Here is a 19,444-nt window from a genome sequence, read left to right on the forward strand (position 1 = left end):
GCCCAATTTTAAGTTGGGTGTTTATTTTCTTATCAGTTAGTTGTAAGACTTCTTTATATATTCTGGATACAATTCCCTTATCAGACGTATGAGTTGCAATATATTTTTCTTATTCTGTGGGTTGTGTTTTCACTTTGATAGTGTGTTTCTTGTTTTGTTTGGTTGTTTTTAGATGAGGTCTTGCTCTGTCACCCAGGCTGGAGTGCAGTGGCACAATCATGGCTCACTGCAGTTGCTATGCCCTGGGCGCAAGCAGTCCTCCCACCTCAGCCTCCCAAGTAGCTGGGACTACACCACCATGCCTGGCTGATTTAAAAAATTTTTTTGTAGAGACGAGTTCTCCCTGTGTTGCCCAAGCTGGTCTCAGATTCCTGGGCTCAAGAAATCCTCCTGCCTTGGCCTCCCAAGGTGCTGCAGTTATAGGTGTGAGCCATCATGCCTGGCCAATGGCATTATAAGCACAAAAGTTTTCCATTTTGATGAGGTCTAATTTATCTGGGTGTTTTTTGTTTTTGTTTTTTTGGTCACTTTTGTTGTCATATGAAGAAACTAAATCCTAACCCAAGGTTATGAGAACTTATTCCCGTTTTAAGAATTGTGTAGTTCTAACTCTTACATTTAGGTCTATGTTCCATTTGGAGTGAATTTTCGTGTGTGGTTTAGGAAGCAGTCTAACTTCATTCTCCTGCATGTGGATATCCAGTTGTCCTGGCACCATCTGTGTAAAAGATGGTTGTTTCCCCATTAAGTTGTTCTGACACCTTTGTCAAATACGAATTGACCATATATGTAAAGGTTTATTTTTATATTTTTTGAGACGAGGTCTCATGCTGTCGCCAGGCTGGAGTGCAGTAGCATGATCACTGCTCACTGCAGCCCCGACCTCCCAGGCTCAAATAATCTTCCTACTTTGCCTCTCAAGTAGCTGGAATTACAGGCGTGCACCACCATGCCCAACTAAGTTTTGTATTTTTTGTAGAAATGGAATTTCACCATGTTGCCTAGGTTGGTCTCGAATTCCTGGGCTCAAGTGATCCTTCTACCTGAGCCTCACAAAGTGTCGGGGTTATAGGTGTGACCCACTGTGCCCGGCCGAAGTTTTAGACCCTCAATCTATGTCTATCTTATGTCAGTCTCACATAGTCATACTTGCAGTTTTATATCTTGTTCCTTCTTTCAAGATTGTTTTGGCTACTCTGGGTCCCTTACGTTTCCGTAAGAATTTTAGGATCAGTGTGCAGATCTTCTTAACTTGGAGCAGATGCTATAGAAGACTCCCAACAGTGAACTGAGGACCAAAATTATCCAGAAGCCTTTACATGGTGAAGGAAAGATTAGGGAACCAGGCAGGTCATTTACTGGTACTAGGTGTATTTTGGAAATTTCCTAAAGAGTTGTTACCTCTGGGGTTAAGGGTACTCCCTACTGGCATGCAGGCCTCAATTTCCAAATGGTTCAGTCAAAAGACTGGATTTAGAGGATTTAGAATTCCAAGAAATCCAAAGGTTCAGCAACAGAGGCAGCCGGGGCAGGGCTCCAGACAGCTCTATGTAGACCAGGCCCTGGAAGAGAGTTGAAGGTTATATGTTGCTTCCACATTGACCTAAAGCAATGGAGACTGGCTTAGACTCTTACTGCTATTCAATCCTTCCTTTAAAGGGCCAGTGTCCTCTTTCGATGAAGGCTCCCACAGAACTGACTAGGGAGGGCCATTCGATGGCTTAGGGCCAAAGTCCTTTTCGTTGTACACATGAGCTGGTGTGTTCTCAAGTGGGTATATAGCAAAGGGTTAAATGCATGAGCTTTGCTGTCAGGGCTGGGATTGAAATCTGAGTCTTACTATTTCTATCTGGGTAAACCTGGTTGAGTTTCTTATCCTCTGAGCATCAGTCATTCTGTTTTTGAGATGGTCTCACTCTGCTGTCCAGGCTGGAGTGCAGTGGTGCGATCACAGCTTCCTGCAGCCTCAACCTGCTGGGCTCTGAGCATCAGTTTTGTTACTTCTACACACCTTGTAGTGTTCTTTTGTTGGGGGGTAGGTAGGGGGTGACATAGGATAATGCAGGGTAAGCCTTGGCACAGTGCCTGGCTCAGTGAGTGGAAGATGCTGTTTTGGACAGACCCCTGAGCTTCCCAGAAAGCTTTCTGACTCTCTTGAGGACATTGTGTGCCATGGGATATTCCTTGGAACCAAGGCACTCATATTAGCATCATATATAATACAAAATAACTAAGTAGAAACATCTGGCCATCCCTTCATATTCTGAGAGTCTTCTGTTTGTTTGCACTGTGTGGCCATGAGGCCTTCGTTCTGGTGTGATGATGTTGGTACTTGGGGTAGATGCCAGTGTAAGAACTCAGTCATTTGACTTAAAAAGGGGAGCAGGGGACAGGGAGGAAGAGGGGAAAGCTCAGCAGTAGGAAAATGGGTGGAGAGGAATATTGAGGGAGAGTTGGACTGATGCCAGAAGTCTTGTGTCGATATTGAAAAGCAATATTTCCAGAAAGTTCTGCCTTGTCATAGGTGGGGTTGTCGTCTTTCATACCCACAAGAAATCTTCTGTAAAGGTCTGTACTACTCTTCATGGCTTTGAAGTAGATTTTGTGCTTTAAGAAAGTGTTCTGGATGCATAGAGATGTTGAGATAGGACAGTAAGGCAAGAGGAGAGTGGCTGAATCTTTTTCTTACCTATATCTGATGTGATTCCTTCATGCTAACCACCTGCTGGATCTGCAGAGCTGGAAGGGGAATGAATTTGATGGTGAGTGCTTTGGGTGGAGAGGGTGCTGTGGGAGCAGTGGGTACAAGCTGGTAACAACCAGCTCCTACAAGACACAAACTCCATCCAGGACTGTATTTCCGGGTTCTTCTTCCTCATGGCTTGAATCAAGAGGGGAACCATAAGGAAAGGGGTCGATGATTTGACCCACAGTGAACTCAGTAGCAAGCACCAAGCCTGTTGAAACGCTTTGCATGTATTTCTTTCCCCTTTCCAGCTGGATGGTCCATTGGCACCCATCACTTCTCTGCTGTCTCCTAAGCTAGAAACCTGAGATCCATATATCCTAGATACATAGATAGGTTATCTAGAATAGTAAGGGCTTGTAATCCTAGCCCTTACTACTCCTCTATCAAGAATGGGCAGGTGTGTGGTCTTGAGCAAATGTGAGTCACATGAGTGTCCATAGTGGTCTCAGGCATTCCCCTGTGAAGCTTCCATGCTACAGGCAGGCCTGGAGGCAAGTGTGCAGCTACCAGCCTGGAGTCTGGGGCTGTGAGGGCCTGCTGGGCACTGGGTTTTACAGGGGTAGTGCTGAGGTCCAAGGTTGAACCTGGGACTCGCTTCCCTCTCTTCCCCCCATGCAGAGGGTGTTCTGATGTGTGCTATGCTGCCTGCGGCTGAGGGAGGGGTCAGCACAGGTCCTGTGAACATGTCCTCCCTGCCCTCTCCAATGCATCTTTTCTTAATATTTGCATGTGACACCCAGGTGCTGTCATCTCTCACATGGTTTTCTTAGTACTTACGGTATTTTCATGCATGGATAGTTTGTTTCCATGGGGGGACAAGCACTGAAAGTCCTACTCCAGTATCTCGCAGCTGTCCTGTTGCAGCATGCTGCATGTATTTACTCACGGAATCCTCCTATCAACTCTACAAGGTGGATGCTATTACTCTCTCTACCTCAACCAGGGAATTGAGACAGAGGTGGATAAGTTGCCAAGGTCACAAAGCTGCTAAGTGTCAGAAGCCAGACAGTCTGGCTCCAGAACAAGGTGTACAGACTCAGCCTGAGCCTGCAGGCCCGAGTTTCAATTTACAACCCCTCAAAAACTTGATATGTGACTTGGGTGAGTACGAATGTCTCTGGACCCCATTTTCCTAGTCTATCACATGAGAGTAGCATAGGTGACTTGTCAGCTGCTTTCCTGCAGCCTACCCAATTCAGTGATTTCTATTCTTAACACTGGGTGATCGCTTTACTGTCACCCACCATACTGTCCTCAATCCCCCCTCTGCCACTAGCCCTGCCACTTCCTTCCCTGCCCCCAACTGCCTGAGCTGCTGCTCCGTGACCTTGTTAGATAACCTTGTGTATCAGTGTCCACATCTGCAATATCAGGGAAATACTTATCACCTAGAGATCCCAGCTCTTCTGTTCTGTTAGAATTTCATAGGACAAGATGAAAATAGAGGCAGTCACCAGCAGTATGGACATCTTTTGAGTATACAGAGATTTTTTTTTTTTTTTTTTTTTGAGACAGGGTCTTGCTATCGCCCAGGCTGGAGTACAGTGGTGTGATCTTGGCTCACTGCAACCTCTGCCACCCAGGTTCAAGCAATTCTCAGCCACTTTTGATTAGCCAGGACTATTGGCATACAGCACCATGCCCGGCTAATTTTTGTATTTTCAGTAGAGATGGGGTTTCACCATGTTGGCCAGGCTGGTCTCAAACTCTTGGCCTCATGTGATCCGCCCACCTTGGCCTCCCAAAGTGCCAGTGAGATTACAGGTGCGACCACACTCGGCCTGAGTATATAGAGATTCTGTTGGAATCTTTGACAAAACGACTTTGGGCCTGCATTTCTTCAGTTAGCCTCTCCATTCTCCCAGATCTGTACATCACTCATTGTCAGGAAGGCATCCCCAGAAGCCCAGGAAAAACGTTCAGCTTAAACAAACAAACAAAAAAACCTGTTCAGCTTAAACATGGAAATCAAGAAAGCATCCATGGCCATTAGAAATGCTTTTATTTATAAAAGAACTACTTAAATATAAACATCTCTACATAGAAACACTCTTCACAAAAGGACTCTTGCATTACTGCCTTCTGACCACGACCAGCAGAGACACTGTGGATATAAGGACTCCATGGTGTCTCCCCAGACTCCCAGGATTTTAAGGCTAAATGTGCACTTGGAGGAACAGGGGGCTGTAAGGCTATTTCTTCCCTTTCTTTTAAAAGACAAATCTCATGGTTTCCCATTCCAAGATAGGCTTCATAGCTGGGGAAGATCTTAAGATTCTTGGTCTAAGGGGTAAGCAAATATCTTCCTGAGACTGGGAGGTATGATCAGGCACTTGGGAATCTGGCTTTGAATGTCATCTCTGAAGCATGGAAGTTAGTGGTGAAAAAATCTTATTTCCAAGTCTAGGATAAGCTACTTCTGGAATGGCTTATCCCAATTCAAGTAAGTCACAGGTGTTATGTTGTCTGCATCTATGGATGTAACTAAACAGTCATTAGGGCGCTTGGATGAAGAAGAAAGACGTCCAGTCTTTCACTAGGCTCAACTGGTTTCAGCTCAAAGCAGAACTAATACTTTTAATGGAATGGCTGGAGCTCTTATACTGTTATTCTAGGAAAATCTATTAATTATTGAGTCCAGGACAGGGGGCCACCAGACATCACAGACCGTGTAAAGACCATCAGAAAGGTGTCATTGAGGTTGCGGTACGGTGGCTCACACCTGTAATCCCAGCAGAGAGGTGGGAGGGTTGCTTGAGCCCAGGTGTTTAAGACCAGCCTGGGCAACATAGCAAGACCCCATCTCAAAAAAAAAAAAGGGGGGGGGGCAGTGATTGTACCTAACAAGGGAAGAGAATCTTTCAGATGAAGGGTCAACAGAAAATAAAGACCCTAAACACTTCTAAAAGTAGAAAGCAGTTGAACTTTGCATAACTAATCTGGGAATAGAGTAAAAGAAACAAGGTTACAGAAGGTAGTGCTTTAGGGACTTTAGAAATTAGAGGCAGTATGTATGAGAATGTGTGCTGGACACTGGAGGTGTCCCAGGAGCTTTGAAGCACTAGGTTTGGTTCAATCCCGACAAACCCCCGGCCACGTGCAAGCACTGCCTCACGGGGTCCCAGAGCCATGAATTCTTTTCATCTGAGTTGGCATCCGGTCAGCTGAGCATGGAACATGGGGCCACCCCAAACGCAGTACAGCACAACCACTACCAACACTGTCTATTGCTAGAGCACAGCTTCCTGCATACATAGGACACTGGGCTTCTGACTGCAAGTTTCTCCTTCCCAAAAGCCAGCTCCAACACCTGTCTCTCTTCTCATGGTCACTAAGTCATTTGCAAAGCCCCAGGGTCCGTTTCAAATTCTAGAGATTCTAGTGAGCATCAAGGTTTACAACCCAATCAAGAACAAGATCTGTGGTGTGCTCCACCATGCCATGGTTAAGCAACGCAGACAGGGCATGTGTCTCAGGAGCAGGCGCCCTCTCGGTGGGCCGCCAGAACCCTCGGCGGACTGAAAGCAAAGGCAGCAAGGCTGGGTGGCAGGCAACATGGGCTCAGGTGTACTCGGTTTTGCGGATATAATTGGAGGGAACGTAGCCCTTCTTCCCGTTAACCTCAGCTAACCACCACTCTGTATTTCCTGTAACATCTTTAAACTCGAGGATCTTGAGTTTCTGATTGGCTGACACGCTCAGCTCATTTGGGTTTCGTGCCTTGAAGGTGTAGACAGCAAAATAGACCTGTGTGAGGGAGACAGAGAAAATGGGAAATTGCTGGGAGCAATGCCATCCAACAGTTTCGTGTGGTGATGGGGAGGGTTCCAAATCCACATGCCCACATGTGGCTACTGAGCCCCTGAAATATGGCTAGTGAGACAGAGGAACTGAATTTTTAATCTTATTTAATTTCAACTAAAATAAATTTAAATAGGTACATATGGATGACGGCTACCATAATAGGGATGATTAAAACACCAATTTGGCCGGGCATGGTGGCTCATGCCTGTAATCCCAGCACTCTGGAAGGCTGAGATGGGTGGATCACCTGAAGTCAGGAGTTTAAGACCAGCCTGGCCAACATGGTGAAACCCTGCCTCTACTAAAAATACAAAAATTAGCCGGGCGTTGTGGCACACACTTCTAATTCCAGCTACTCAGGAGGCTAAGGCAGGAGAATTGCTCCAACCCAGGATGCAGAGGTTGCAGTGAGCCAAGATCGCGCCACTGGACTCCAGATCCGGGGCGACAGAGTGAGACTGTCTCAAATACCAATTTGGGAGGCTGAGGGTGGATCACTAGGGGTCAGGAGTTCCAGACCAGCTGGTCAACATGGTGTGAAACCCCATTTCTACCAAAAATACGAAAAATAAGCACGATGGTGAACACCTGTGATCCCAGCTACTCCGGAGGTTGTGGCAGGAGAACTGCCTGAACCCAGGAGGCAGAGGTTGCACCACTGCACTCCAGCCTGGGCAACAGAGCAAGACTCCATTTAAAAAAACTACCTTTTCAGTCTTTCAGAATTGCTTTAAAGGGTGGAAGATGAGCATACTCTTCCATACCTCAAACACAAATTCTGAAAAAGAAAAACCAGAAAACCACAACCAACTTCAAAGAAAAGTTAATCTTTAGATGCCACAAACAAACAAAGATCTCGTGATCTAATGCCCATGGAAGGGAGGGGCTCAGGGAGGAGGAGGAGAAGCCATGAGGCCCATGGGGGCCAGAGGGAGGGACACGTGCCCAGGGCTGGAGCTTTAGGACCTGGTCAGGGGCTGGAGCTGAGACTACAACTACATTCCCTGCTCAAACTCAATCTAAGAAAGGTCCTTCTCTTCCCCTTGATGTGTCTACAATAACCGTCTGCTTGGTAGGCCCAGAATGGGGATGTTTGACCCGGGAAGTAGGTAGTAAGAGAAATCACCAGAAAAACAAGCATGCACAAAGCTCGGCTGTGGCACTGAGGAATGTGCTGTGGGAAACCTGAACTGAGAAAGTGGGTAAAAACTGGACTCTTAGAATCCAGACAGTGGCAGCGGCAGCACCTCTACAACCCAGGACACAACTAGGCCTTCCCATAAGGGCAAATCCTGCTGGAGATGAGCTCGCAGACAAACCTGACAGTCAACACAGGAACATGCTCTGCTGAAGAGCGAGCAAAGGCAACAAAGGGTAAAGCAAAGACTCTGCAGCTGTGAATCTGAAAGTGGCTTTAAAGCATACAGGTTAGTTCAAGATATGGCCAGGTGTGGTGGCTCACGCCTGTAATCCCAGCAAGTTGGGAGGCCAAGGCAGGCAGTGAGGTCAGGAGATCAAGACCATCCTGGCCAACATAGTGAAACCCTATCTCTAATAAAGTAGTCCCAGCTACTCAGGAAGCTGAGGCAGGAGAATCACTTGAACCTGGGAGGCGGAGGTTGCAGTGAGCTGAGATTGCGCCACTGCACTCCAGCCTGGGCGACAGAGCAAGACTGTCTCAAAAAAAACCCCAAAACGTTCGCGATACAAAGCCTACAATCAAACTCATAAATGGGAACAGCCCATTGCAAAGAGAATAGGAAAAACTGGGGCTGGGCACGATGGCTTACGTCTGTAATCCCAGCACTTTGGGAGGCCAAGGCGGGAGGATCATTTGAGGCCAGCAGTTCCAGACCAGCCTGGCCAACATGGTGAAGCCCGTCTCTACTGAAAATACAAAAATTAGCTGGGTGTGTTGGTGTACACCTGTAATCCCAGCTACTCAGGAAGCTGAGGCATGAGAATTGCTTGAACTTGAGAGGTAGAGGTTGCAGTGAGCTGAGATCATGCTACTGCGTTCCATCCTGGGTGACAAACTCCTCAAAAAAAAAAGTATGGTTACTTGAATCAAAAACCAAACAAGTGGATTAAATGGATGTTATACAACTGAAGAATTAGTGAACTGGAAGAGTAATGAAGTTGTCATTATGGCACCTTTTAAACACCCAGTGACACAGAGGGGTCCAGGAATAGCCTTGAAGTATCAGCAGGGGAAGGTGCTCAGAAGGCTCTGATGGCAGAGATTCCTTGTGTGCTTGAAAGATGTGTCTGTGAGCTCATCTCAGATCACCCCTAGGCCTCAGGCAAGCTACTTCTGCCTCACCCCTGCTGGTACCCACAACACATCTGCTGTCGCCTGTGCCACAGTGGCAGGCCGCTTATGCACTCACCTGGTTGCCTTCTGCCTCACTGCCGTCTGGCTCTGCACTTCTGTCTTCCGGAGCCTGGGCTGTTCTTGCACATCCTTTGACGAGGTCTTGACTTTGCCCATTTCGTCCTGGTACGGAGTAGCCAACTACTTCTGGATGCCTGAAGTTCCGGTGGCTCCTTGGCGTGGCAGTGGGTTGGTTTACATCTCTAGCTACATCTGCAGAGTCCCCTGACCTTGGCTGGGAGGTAGAGTCTGGGTCTGAAGGGCATCTGGAAGGACTACTCTCTGAATTACTCAGATTTAGGGATGCACTGAGAGTTCCTTGGTCACATTCCTTTGGCGGAGGAGATGCATCTTGAGGCTGCTTCTGGCAAGACCCCGAGGTAAAGGATACAGCCATGCTGCTGGGGTTGAAGGTCAGGGTGCTGCCACTGTTCTGGCGTGGGAACCTGGGGGAGGAGCTGCCGTGCTCAGACTCTGTGGAGGAGTGGCTGCCCACGGAGGCATCGGAGTGGCTGCGGCGAGGATTGTAGGGCTTTAGGAAGGAGCTGTACACGAAGCCTTTGGTGACTACAAAGGAAACAGGAAATATAAACAAGAACTCTTAGCAGAAGGATGGACAGAGGGAGCACTGAGAAAAAAAAACTGATCTAAAAGCTAGGTTATTCATCTGCAAAATGAAGAGTAAAACAAAAACTCAAAAGCCAGGCCAATAGTGAGAGATACAAAATAAAATGCCTAGTGACAAAGCGGCTTGGAACACTGAGTCCCAGGATGTGATGTGTATAGGTACAGATGAAGAGCCGCAGCTGCCTGCCGGTTCATTCATGTCACAACCTCACAACAGATGCGTGCTCAGGAGGCCCATGGCCAACTGAGAAAACAACGATGAAAACAATCCATGTCTGGGAACCGGCATGGGAAAATGTCATAGGACACTGAGATCATGCCTAAGAGGAAGGCTTGATTAAGCCTATGTTCAAATACAGCAAGTGTGGAAAAGACCGAGTTAAGAACCAGCCTCAGCTGCGCACTGGGGCTCACGCCTGTAATCCCAGCTCTTTGGGAAGCTGAGATGAGAGGATTGCTTGAGCCCAGTTCCCTGGTCAACACAGCGAGACTTCATCTCTATTAAAAAAAAAAAAAAAAAGCTGGGTACAGTGGCTCATACCTGTAATCCAGGCACTTTGGGTGGGTGAGGCGGGCAGATCACCAGAGGTCAGGAGTTCACAACCAGCCTGGCCAACATGGTGAAGCCCCGTCTGTATTAAAAATACGAAAATATTAGCCGGGTGTGGTGGTGCGCGCCTGTAATCCCAGCTACTCAGGAGGCTGAGGCAGGAGAATTGCTTGAACCCAGGAGCCAGACGTGGCAGTGAGCCAAGACCACGCCATTGTACTCCAACCTGGGCAACAAGAATGAAACTCCGTCTCAAAAAAAAAAAAAAGCCTCAGCTCAAGAAGCCCCTCCATAGACCTCCCTGCCCTTTTTCCCTCCAGGACACGTGAATCCTTTGCTCTGGCAGTCTGGATATACTGGAAGGATGTTCTAATGTAGGAAACTGTTTGTTAGAATACACACGTAATGTATACTGCACATGGTTCACTTTAATAAATTGCCCAAGATGATGACCAAGGGGGCTTTCAGCTATAAATTAGGGATTGCGTGAGCATCCACGTGACAATTTTTCATAACACTGTCAAGGCACAGACCCAGAGTATGTAGCCTCCATGAGAACAATGGCCATCACTCTACTGATCTTTGATGCATTTCCTGTACCTGACAGCTGATCTGAATACGGTGGCTTCCCGCTACCACTTCTCAAGTTTGAGTAGATAAAAACTGAAGGGTGGAGCAGTTTCTTAAACAGCTTGGGACTTTAGGTCCACCTGTCTCTGACCCCAGCAGTAGCTGTCACCTGATGTCACCCTAACAGGCTCCATCCTCTGTCCTTCCTGTCCCACTTTTAATCTCTCGTTCTGGGTAAGCAGAAGTGGGGAGAAAAAAAATCCACAAGATGCTTTTAAAGAAACCAAGCAATGTGACATTTTTCAGTTCTGGGTGGTGAATACATAGATGTCTGTCTAGATAGGGACCACAATCCCTACCTAAAATGCTTAGGGCCAGATATGTTTTGGAATTCAGATTCTTTTAATTCTGGGAAGGTAGTCAAGTACCTATACTACATATTTTGTAAAACCCCCCCAGCAGGGTCAGCACCCCGTAATCAATTCTGTTAATGAATATTCAGAATGAGATTCTGTCATTTGCGGCCACATGGTTGAACCTGGAGGACATGTTAAGTGAAATAAGCCAGAAACAGAAAGACAAATACCATATTAATCTCATTCACGTGGAATCTAGACAAGTTGATCTCATAGCAGTTGAGAGTAGAATGCTAGATACCAGAGGCTGGGGGTGGTGGAGGGGGAGGTGTAGCTATAGGGGGAGGTGAGTCTGGGGAGAGGTTGTTCAACAGGTACAAAGTTAGGAGAAATAAGCTCTGGTGTTCTATTGCATAATAAGGTTACTATAGCTAATGATAATGTATATTTCAAGATGGCTAGAAGCCAAGGATTCTGAATGATATCTCCACAAAGAAATGACAAGTTTATAGCCTGGGCAACACAGGGAGACTGTCTCTACTAAAATAAAATTAACTGGGCATCGTCACGCATGCCTCTGGTCCCAGCTACTAAGGAGGGCCGAGACAGGAGGATTGCTTGAGCCTGGGAGGTGGAGGCTGCAGTGAGCCAAGATTGTGCCACTACAATCCAGCCTGGGTGACAAAGCTAGACCCTATCTCAAAATTATCACACCGTACCCCATAGATATGAACAAGTATGTCTCAGTTATAAACTAAAACTTAAAGTATCTCACATAATTGCAAATAGGAAAGTTCTGATGTTTTTGTGTCATTCGTTTTGGAGCTGTATTCATCCATCCATGATGTGAGCAACCTCTTGGCTGAATCAGATTGCAATCAAGCATTTAAAAAAAATAAGGCCAGGTGCCGTGGCTCATGTTGTAATCCTGGCACTTTGGGAGGTCAAGGTGGGTGGATCACCTGAGGTTAGGAGTTGGAGACCAGCCTGGTCAACATGGTGAAACCCTGTCTCTACAAAAAATACAAAAAGTTAGCCAGGTGTGGTGGTGCATGCTACTTGTGAGGCTGAGGCAGGAGAATCACTTGAAGGCAGAGGTTGCAGTGAGCTGAGATCGTGCCGCTGCACTCTAGCCTGGGTGACAGAGCTAGACCCTGTCTCAAAAAATAATAAAAATGAAAAATATATACACATGACTATTCACACCAAAAGGGATAAGTTACAATTATAAATAGTCTCACATCACCTTCATTCAGGTTTTGGCAAAAGGGTTCTGAAAAAAAATCCTTGTTTTTTAGAGCTTTTTGGATTTTGGAAAAAGGGATTACAGATCAATATTATCCCTTATACACTTACTTAAATTCTGTAAATCACTCTCCTTCCAAAAAAGTCGTAAGCTGTTTTTAAAGTAATTCCCTAAATAGTCATGAGGTAAAACTGTTATGGGGAGAAGAAAGCAAATGAAATCCCACAGGTTTTTAATTTCCACAAGACAAATTCATGGAAATTGGAAGAGGTGCTGGGTGTGGTGGCTCACACCTATAATCCCAGCATTTTAGGAGGTCCAGGCAGGAGGATGGCTTGAGCCTAGAAGTTGGAGACCAGCCTGGACAACATGGCAAGATGTCATATCTATAAAATAATTAAACAATTAGCTAGGCATGATGGCATACCTGTAGTCCCAGCTAAGGCAGGAGGATCCCTTGAACCCAGGAGTAATAAGCTACGATTATGCCAGTGCACTCCAGCCTGGGCAGCAGAGCAAGACTGCCACCAAAAAAAAAAAAAAAAAACCAAACAAAAACAACTGAAGAGAGGGCAGCTTATTTTGTGGCATACTGGGAACAGGCTAAGAAGGAACAGGATTCTGTGAGGCAGGACTTCCTGCCTGTAAGTGCTGTAAGATATGGCAAGAGCTTGCATGATAAGCAACGGTGTCTCCTCTGGAATTTGTCAAAACAAAAAGAGGTTTTGTTTCAGTAATGATCTTTACTCTCTAGAGAAGGTTAAGGTTATTTTTCAGGTTATTTTTCCCCTTAATCAAAGATACTTTTTTTTTTTTTTCCTGGCCTAGTCCGGATTCGGGTGCAGCCAAAACTACTTTTTTTTTTTTTTTTCCAGTTACAATCCCCTGCTGCTTAAACTTCTTACCTCCATTGTCAATCAGCCAGCGGTTCTGACTGCCCATGGGGTCTTTTTTCTTAATCACACCCACCAGGTCACCTTCCAAAAGTGAGACATCCAAGTCTTGAGCAGCATTGAAGTTCCGTTCTGCCTGGAAGAGTTTTTCAGGGGGATACCTGGCCAGGAGGGAGGCCCGGAGTTCTTCTGACTGTAGCATGTAACTTGGCTGAAAGGTAAGACGTCAACAAAAATCTCTCAGTGGCCACTACCCCAGCAGCCATATTTCATCCCAACATGTGGCCAGCCTCAGAAATGAGGCAGGGACAGTCAGTCACTGCCCATCTCACTCCCATCAGATGTTTTTGTGATGAAGCCAGCCCATGTGGCTAGGTAAAAATCAAGAGCCCTTAGGCAATGTTTGATGCCTTTATAGTTAAGAAAATTTAACACACACCTATTCTTACATTTGTTTTCTTGTGACAAACATGTGATTAAAATGCCACTTAAAATACAAGAAGACCTACTAGTATCACTTATTTTTTTTGTTAGATGAACCTAACCGAGAATTTCCCTATCTTGACTTCCCCACCTGTGAAAGCAAGGAAGTAATCAGAAAAAAACGTAATAATAAATTCAGACTGGGCATGGTGGCTCACAACTGTAATCCCAGCACTTTGGGAGGCCGAGGCGGACAGATCACAAGGTCAAGAGATCGAGACCACCCTGGCCAACATGGTAAAACCCCATCTCTACTAAAAAATACAAAAATTAGCTGGGTGTAGTGGCCTGTCCCTGTAGTCCCAGCTACTTGGGAGGCTGAAGCAGGAGAATTCACTTGAACTCAGAAGGCGGAGGTTGTAGTGAGCCGAGATCACACCACTGTACTCCAGCCTGGCAACAGAATGAGACTCTGTCTCAAAAAAAAAAAAAAAAAAAAAAGGCGAATGCATGAGCCCACGATGGGTGAGAATGCAACCACTATTCTCCATTTATTATGAAATACAGAAACTCCAATAGTGGGATCTGGGCCTGGGGGCCTGGCTGCAGGGTTCCCACTCTTTACCCCGAGGCGGGGCTGCTGCTCTAAGTTCCCTACTCACCAGGCCCAGGAGCGGCTTTCGAGCAGACTGGCGGTCAATGGTTTTCCTCTCAAACGGCTTCTTGGTAGCTGGAAGAGACTCCGGGAAGAAGGTAAAAACCTGGAGTTGCTGCAGAACTCTGCTGTGCTCTTCGTGGAAGATGGCAATAAGGTTTCCCTCTCTACCGGCCACTTTGAGTAACTGGAGTCCATGGGAAGAGCAGAGATAGAGAAAAGAAGAAAACACGATGAAAGATCCCAGACTGACAGTCTCCTTAGAACCACTGGAAGCTAAAGTTCAGCTGCAGCTCACTCTCTGAGCTACCGACACAGCAGCCTGATGCAAGACACAAGTTCTCCAGGGCACTGCCTGCGGGCCAGGTTGGCTGGCTCTTCTGGGAACTGCTCAAGAGGGAAAAGGATGTTTCAGAAGCCACGGGCTTCATGACACCATCAAGGGATCAAGATTTCCTGAGAGCTGAACTAGCGACACGTTCAGTTTATCTAGTTCAGATAATTTTTCAAACCATGCTACCATTTTTCCCAGAAAAACACCAGGCAAAGGCCATAGATGACCATCCCACTGAAGGAGTAAGAAACTCACCGAAAGCAGTGGCTTTAATTGCTCCAGAGCCTGGTGCACGAAGTCACGGTGGGCTTCAGCATAGCCGTGGACACAGTTGGTGAAGAGGCCCTGGGCATACTGGTGGAACTTGGGCAGCTCATCCAGCAGTTGTGCATTCAGGGCTTCATAGTTGTTCCGGGCCGACTGCAGCTCCTCCAGGGTCTTCTTGTCCTTTAGCTTCTCTGCCCGTTCTGTACAGTTATAGAAGTCCAGGAGCTTGTCAAAGCGTTTCTGTACCAGCTTATGGGGCCCTGTAAACATGCTCAGTAACTGATTTAAGGGGGAGATGACAAGCCGCTCTGTCCTCTCCTTCTGTAGGGACGAGAAAGGCACATTGCTCAGCTGGACAGCATCCCACATTTGTGATTATCCAAGTCACTCTTAATGCTGATTTTGTTGTGTCCTGAACCACCTACTTCGTTTCTAGTACACAAGCTAAACCCATGCAGATCTACAACAGTATTCTACTAACCCATCACTAGCCTCTACTTAAATACTCCACAAGACTTCTCACTAGATACCTTCAATTCCCACATCAAAGAGTATGTAAAATATGCTAGTCTCACTTGAGCTCCTTGAGGTGATAAATGCTAAGCTGCACACTGATAAGATGTGTGCATTAGAAACCAGATGTGAAGTTTACCTGGTAACATTTATTATGTGTACATGTCTACATAGCTTGAATTTAACTCCAGAGTTAGTTGTTACATAAATCTGAGGTAGAATAACTTTCATACACTCATAAACCTTTAATCATAACTAGGTAATACCCATTTTTTTTTTTTTTGAGACAGAGTCTTGTTCTGTCACTCAGGCTGGAGTGCAGTGGCGCAATCTCGGCTCACTGCAGCCTCAGCCTCCCAAGTAGTTGAGATTACAGGCATCAGCCACTGCGCACAGCCCCCATTTTTATCTTCCAAAGAATTTTTCTCTTGGTTGGGAACGGTGGCTTATGCCCATAATCCCAGCACTTTGGGAGGCCAAGGTGGGCAGATCACTTGAGGTCAGAAGTTGGCGAAACCCCGTCTCTACTAAAAATACAAAAATTAGCCAGGTGTGGTGGTGCACGCCTGTAGTCCCAGCTCCTTGGGAGGATGAGGAAGGAGAATCTCTTGAACCTGGGAGGCAGAGGTTGCAGTGAGCCGAGATTGTGCCAGTACACTCCAGCCTGGGTGACAGAGTGAGACTCCATCTCAAAACAAAAATAATAAATTTTTCTCTTTAATTCTTTCTAACACACAGACATTAAGGGTAAGGCAATGAATACATAAAGAACATAAACAGGTACTTAGTAGTACTTAGTAGCATCTTATTAACAATAATGTACAATTAGAACACTTGTCAGCTCCCCAGGTGGGCATGTCTTTTTCACCCTCAGGCCACTTATAGATCCCTACGAAACTATCAAACCCCATCCAGTTTTTTCTACAAGGGATTAAACAATCCCATATATATGGATTTAGAATTTCTCAAAAAATTTGGTCTTCAGCACTTCAAGTAATTTTTTTTTGAGACAGAGTTTCGCTCTTGTTGCCCAGGCTGGAGTACAATGGCATGATCTCGGCTCACCATGACCACCTTCCAGGTTCAAGTGATTCTCCTGCCTCAGCCTCCCTCATAGCTGGGATTACAGGTGTGCGCCACCACACCTGGCTAATTTTATATTTTTAGTAGAGACAGGGTTTCTCTATGTTGGTCAGGCTGGTCTCAACTCCCAACCTCAGGTGATCCGCCCACCTCGGCCTCCCAAAGGGCTGGGATTAGAGGTGTGAGACACTGTGCCTGGCCTTAAAGTAGTTTTTACCATCTCAAATCTCTTTGGTAACATATTAACTATATTCCTAAATATTTGTCTTCAAGGTTTTTTTTTTTGGAGGCAGAGTCTTGCTCTGTTGCCCAGGCCTGGAGTACAGTGGTGCTATCTTGGTTCATTGCAACGTCCTCCTCCTGGGTTCAAGCTATTCTCCGGCCTCGGCCTCCTGTATTTTTAGTGAGCGGCAGGGTTTCACCACCTTGGCCAGGCTGGTCTTGAACTCCTGACCTCAAGTGATCTGCCTGCCTCTGCCTCTCAAAGTGCTAGGATTACAGGCATGAGCCACTGTGCCTGGACCCTCTTCAAGTTATTATTCCTATAGTTGCTTTTATTTGATCAGAGTTCATTGCCTAGTTTTCCTTTGTCCTCTGAAACTAAATTAATCACAAGCTATTTTTTTAAAAACCTGTTTGTACAGACACAGGTCCTACATTTCCATTTAACTAATTGAAAGTCATGTTGTGAATATCAAATCCCAATATGAATATAGCTAAAGGATGACGAATATGCCTGGTGCCAGGGCCTGTGTCCATGGAACTGACTTACATGAGCTGATGTATTTGAGATGACCCTAGGAAGGGGGGCCAACTTTTGAAGATAAAAGTTACTTACAAAGTTTGTGAAGAGCTGGTCACTGATGTAGCGATGCACCCTCTCGAACTGCTCCAGGTCCCGGTGTCCTCTCTCCATGCACACATCCCACATGCTCACAGCAGCCACCACTTTCACACATGCGGACTCCTGGAGCCGGTTAGGACAGACACAAGTCAGAACAGACAGAACTTTCCCGCTTTTGTCATACATCACCCTAAATAGCAGTCTGGGAAAAATGAGTTCCATAATTTGAAATTTTCTCACTAGTCTGGTATTTTAGCTTTGAAATAAGCATATTTTCATAAACTATGACTTATGGGGCACAGAGAAAAGTCTAAGACTTTTAATTCTTAAAAAATTGTTGAGGGCTTTTATCATCTCTTTAGCATTCCCCTATGTCCCTAATTAATAGAGTTTCTTAATTTACCAAAAAGTAAATTACCAAATTAGAACCAAGATGATTCCTATAGGATTAGGATAATGACCAGTCACCTCTCCTTCCTCAAGTCTTGGTTCATGCTGTCACCATCTCAAAGACAACTGTCCTGCCACGTTACTGATCATCACAACCTGGTTTCCCATCCAACCCTGGCACTCCCAATAGCTCCTGCTGTGCTGCTTCCTTTTTTTGTCTTTGCAAAAAAATACCCTCTCACATGACTAGAATTGACTAATGCTTGCTTATTGTCACCATCTCCCTCACCCACCCTCCTAGTAAAAATGCAAGCTCCACAAAGGTAGAGACTTTTGTCTGTTTTGTTTGCTGACTCCACTATCACATAGTCAACTCCTCCTGATAGTGAGAGTTTGAACTCCAGGTTGGTCTTCCAGGCTTTCTTTCAAGACCAGCCTGGCCAGCATGGTGAAACCCCATCTCTACAATGCTGGGCTGTAACCCAAACAGACTAAATACTCCATTAGTCTATTTCAAGGGCAAACAGAGAAAAGTCTAAGACTTTAATTCTTAAAAAAGTGTTGAGGGCTTTTATCATCTCTTTGGCATTCCCCTATGTCCCTAATAGGGTTTCTTAATTTACCAAAAAGTAAATTATCAAATTAGAAGCAAGATGATTCCTATAGGATTAGGATAATGACCAGTCACCTCTCCTTCCTCAAGTCTTGGTTCATGCTGTCACCATCTCAAAGACAACTGCCCTGCCATGCTACTGATCATCACAACCTGGTTTCCCATTCTTAAGCAAAACCATCAGTGCCTCATACATTGGTTTGATGCTTTATTTTTATAACATTTTTAGACCTTTTGTCTTTAATATTTATATCTGTACATATAAAGCCAGGGCTTCATCAGTAAGATAACCCAGGGAATGTTGCTAATTCCTCTTGAGTGGGAGATCTAATGTGAAATGTGATGTCCTCTTGTTTTCTTTTAAAGGAATGCTATAAAGTCCCCAAATATCAGCCCATATGCCAATGTAGATACCAAATTATCCAGCCAATGGCCCTCAGCTTATGTTCGCGCTGGTTTTCTCCCTGTTAGTCAATCTAATTTTCTTATTGGGCAGGCATTTCATTTTGTGGCATGACAAAACTGTTCAACATTTTCTCTCAATTTCTGTCAGCAGTCAGAACTAAATTGATACTTCCATCAGATGGTTTTCAACGTTACATATATCCCAACCCAAAATGTATCAGTCACTGCTATGGAGGTGAGCCTTTTAAGGGCTGAGGGCTCAGGTATATAGTGTCACACTTTAGAAAACCTGGGGAGAAAATGGCCAACAGAGGGATATCAGCATGAGAGGGATATTAGGGGAAAGTCTTATGAAGCAGAAAGATAAAGAAACATACTCAGTAGCTGCCCCAATATTGTGTGTTTTATTTTTCTTGAGATGGAGTCTCACTCTCACCCAGGCTGGAGTGCAATGGCATGATCTCAGCTCACTGCAACCTCCGCCTCCCGGCTTCAAGCAATTCTCCTGCCTCAGCCTCCCAAGTAGCTGGGATTAAAGGTGCCTGCCACCATGCCCAGCTAATTTTTGTAGTTTTAGTAGAGATGGGGTTTCACCATGTTGGCCAGGTTGGTCTCCAACTCCTGACCTCAGCTGATCCGCCCACCTCGGCCTCCCAAAGTGTTGGGATTACAGGCATGAGCCATTGTGCCCGGCCCTAGTTACATTTTTAAAACACAAGGGTGGAAGTTGGCTATTTACTCAATAAAT

The 19,444-nt window shown here is 45.7% G+C and overlaps 1 protein-coding gene across 6 annotated transcripts in view; it reads right to left on the reverse strand.

Annotated features, from left to right (window-relative positions):
• Positions 1–777: 777 nt before the first annotated feature.
• The window catches only part of DNMBP (dynamin binding protein), a 134,690-nt gene continuing 116,023 nt past the window's right edge, over positions 778–19,444 (reverse strand). For 4 of the 6 annotated variants that reach the window (XM_009245705.4, XM_024253968.3, XM_054522768.2 and 1 more), the window contains 6 exons: positions 17,283–17,411; positions 14,837–15,169; positions 14,255–14,434; positions 13,182–13,380; positions 8,944–9,494; positions 4,735–6,496 (listed from right to left, as the gene is read on the reverse strand). In XM_009245705.4, coding sequence (XP_009243980.4) covers positions 6,311–6,496; positions 8,944–9,494; positions 13,182–13,380; positions 14,255–14,434; positions 14,837–15,169; positions 17,283–17,411 — 1,578 coding nt within the window. In that variant the 3' untranslated portion in view covers positions 4,735–6,310. Of the gene's footprint in view, positions 1,563–2,689; positions 2,740–4,734; positions 6,497–8,943; positions 9,495–13,181; positions 13,381–14,254; positions 14,435–14,836; positions 15,170–17,282; positions 17,412–19,444 lie in introns of those variants that run through there. The other 2 variants (XM_063727708.1, XM_063727709.1) reach the window with 1 other exon arrangement.

Source organism: Pongo abelii, chromosome 8 (genome assembly GCF_028885655.2).
Source record: "Pongo abelii isolate AG06213 chromosome 8, NHGRI_mPonAbe1-v2.0_pri, whole genome shotgun sequence".
Classification (NCBI taxonomy): Eukaryota; Metazoa; Chordata; class Mammalia; order Primates; family Hominidae; genus Pongo; species Pongo abelii.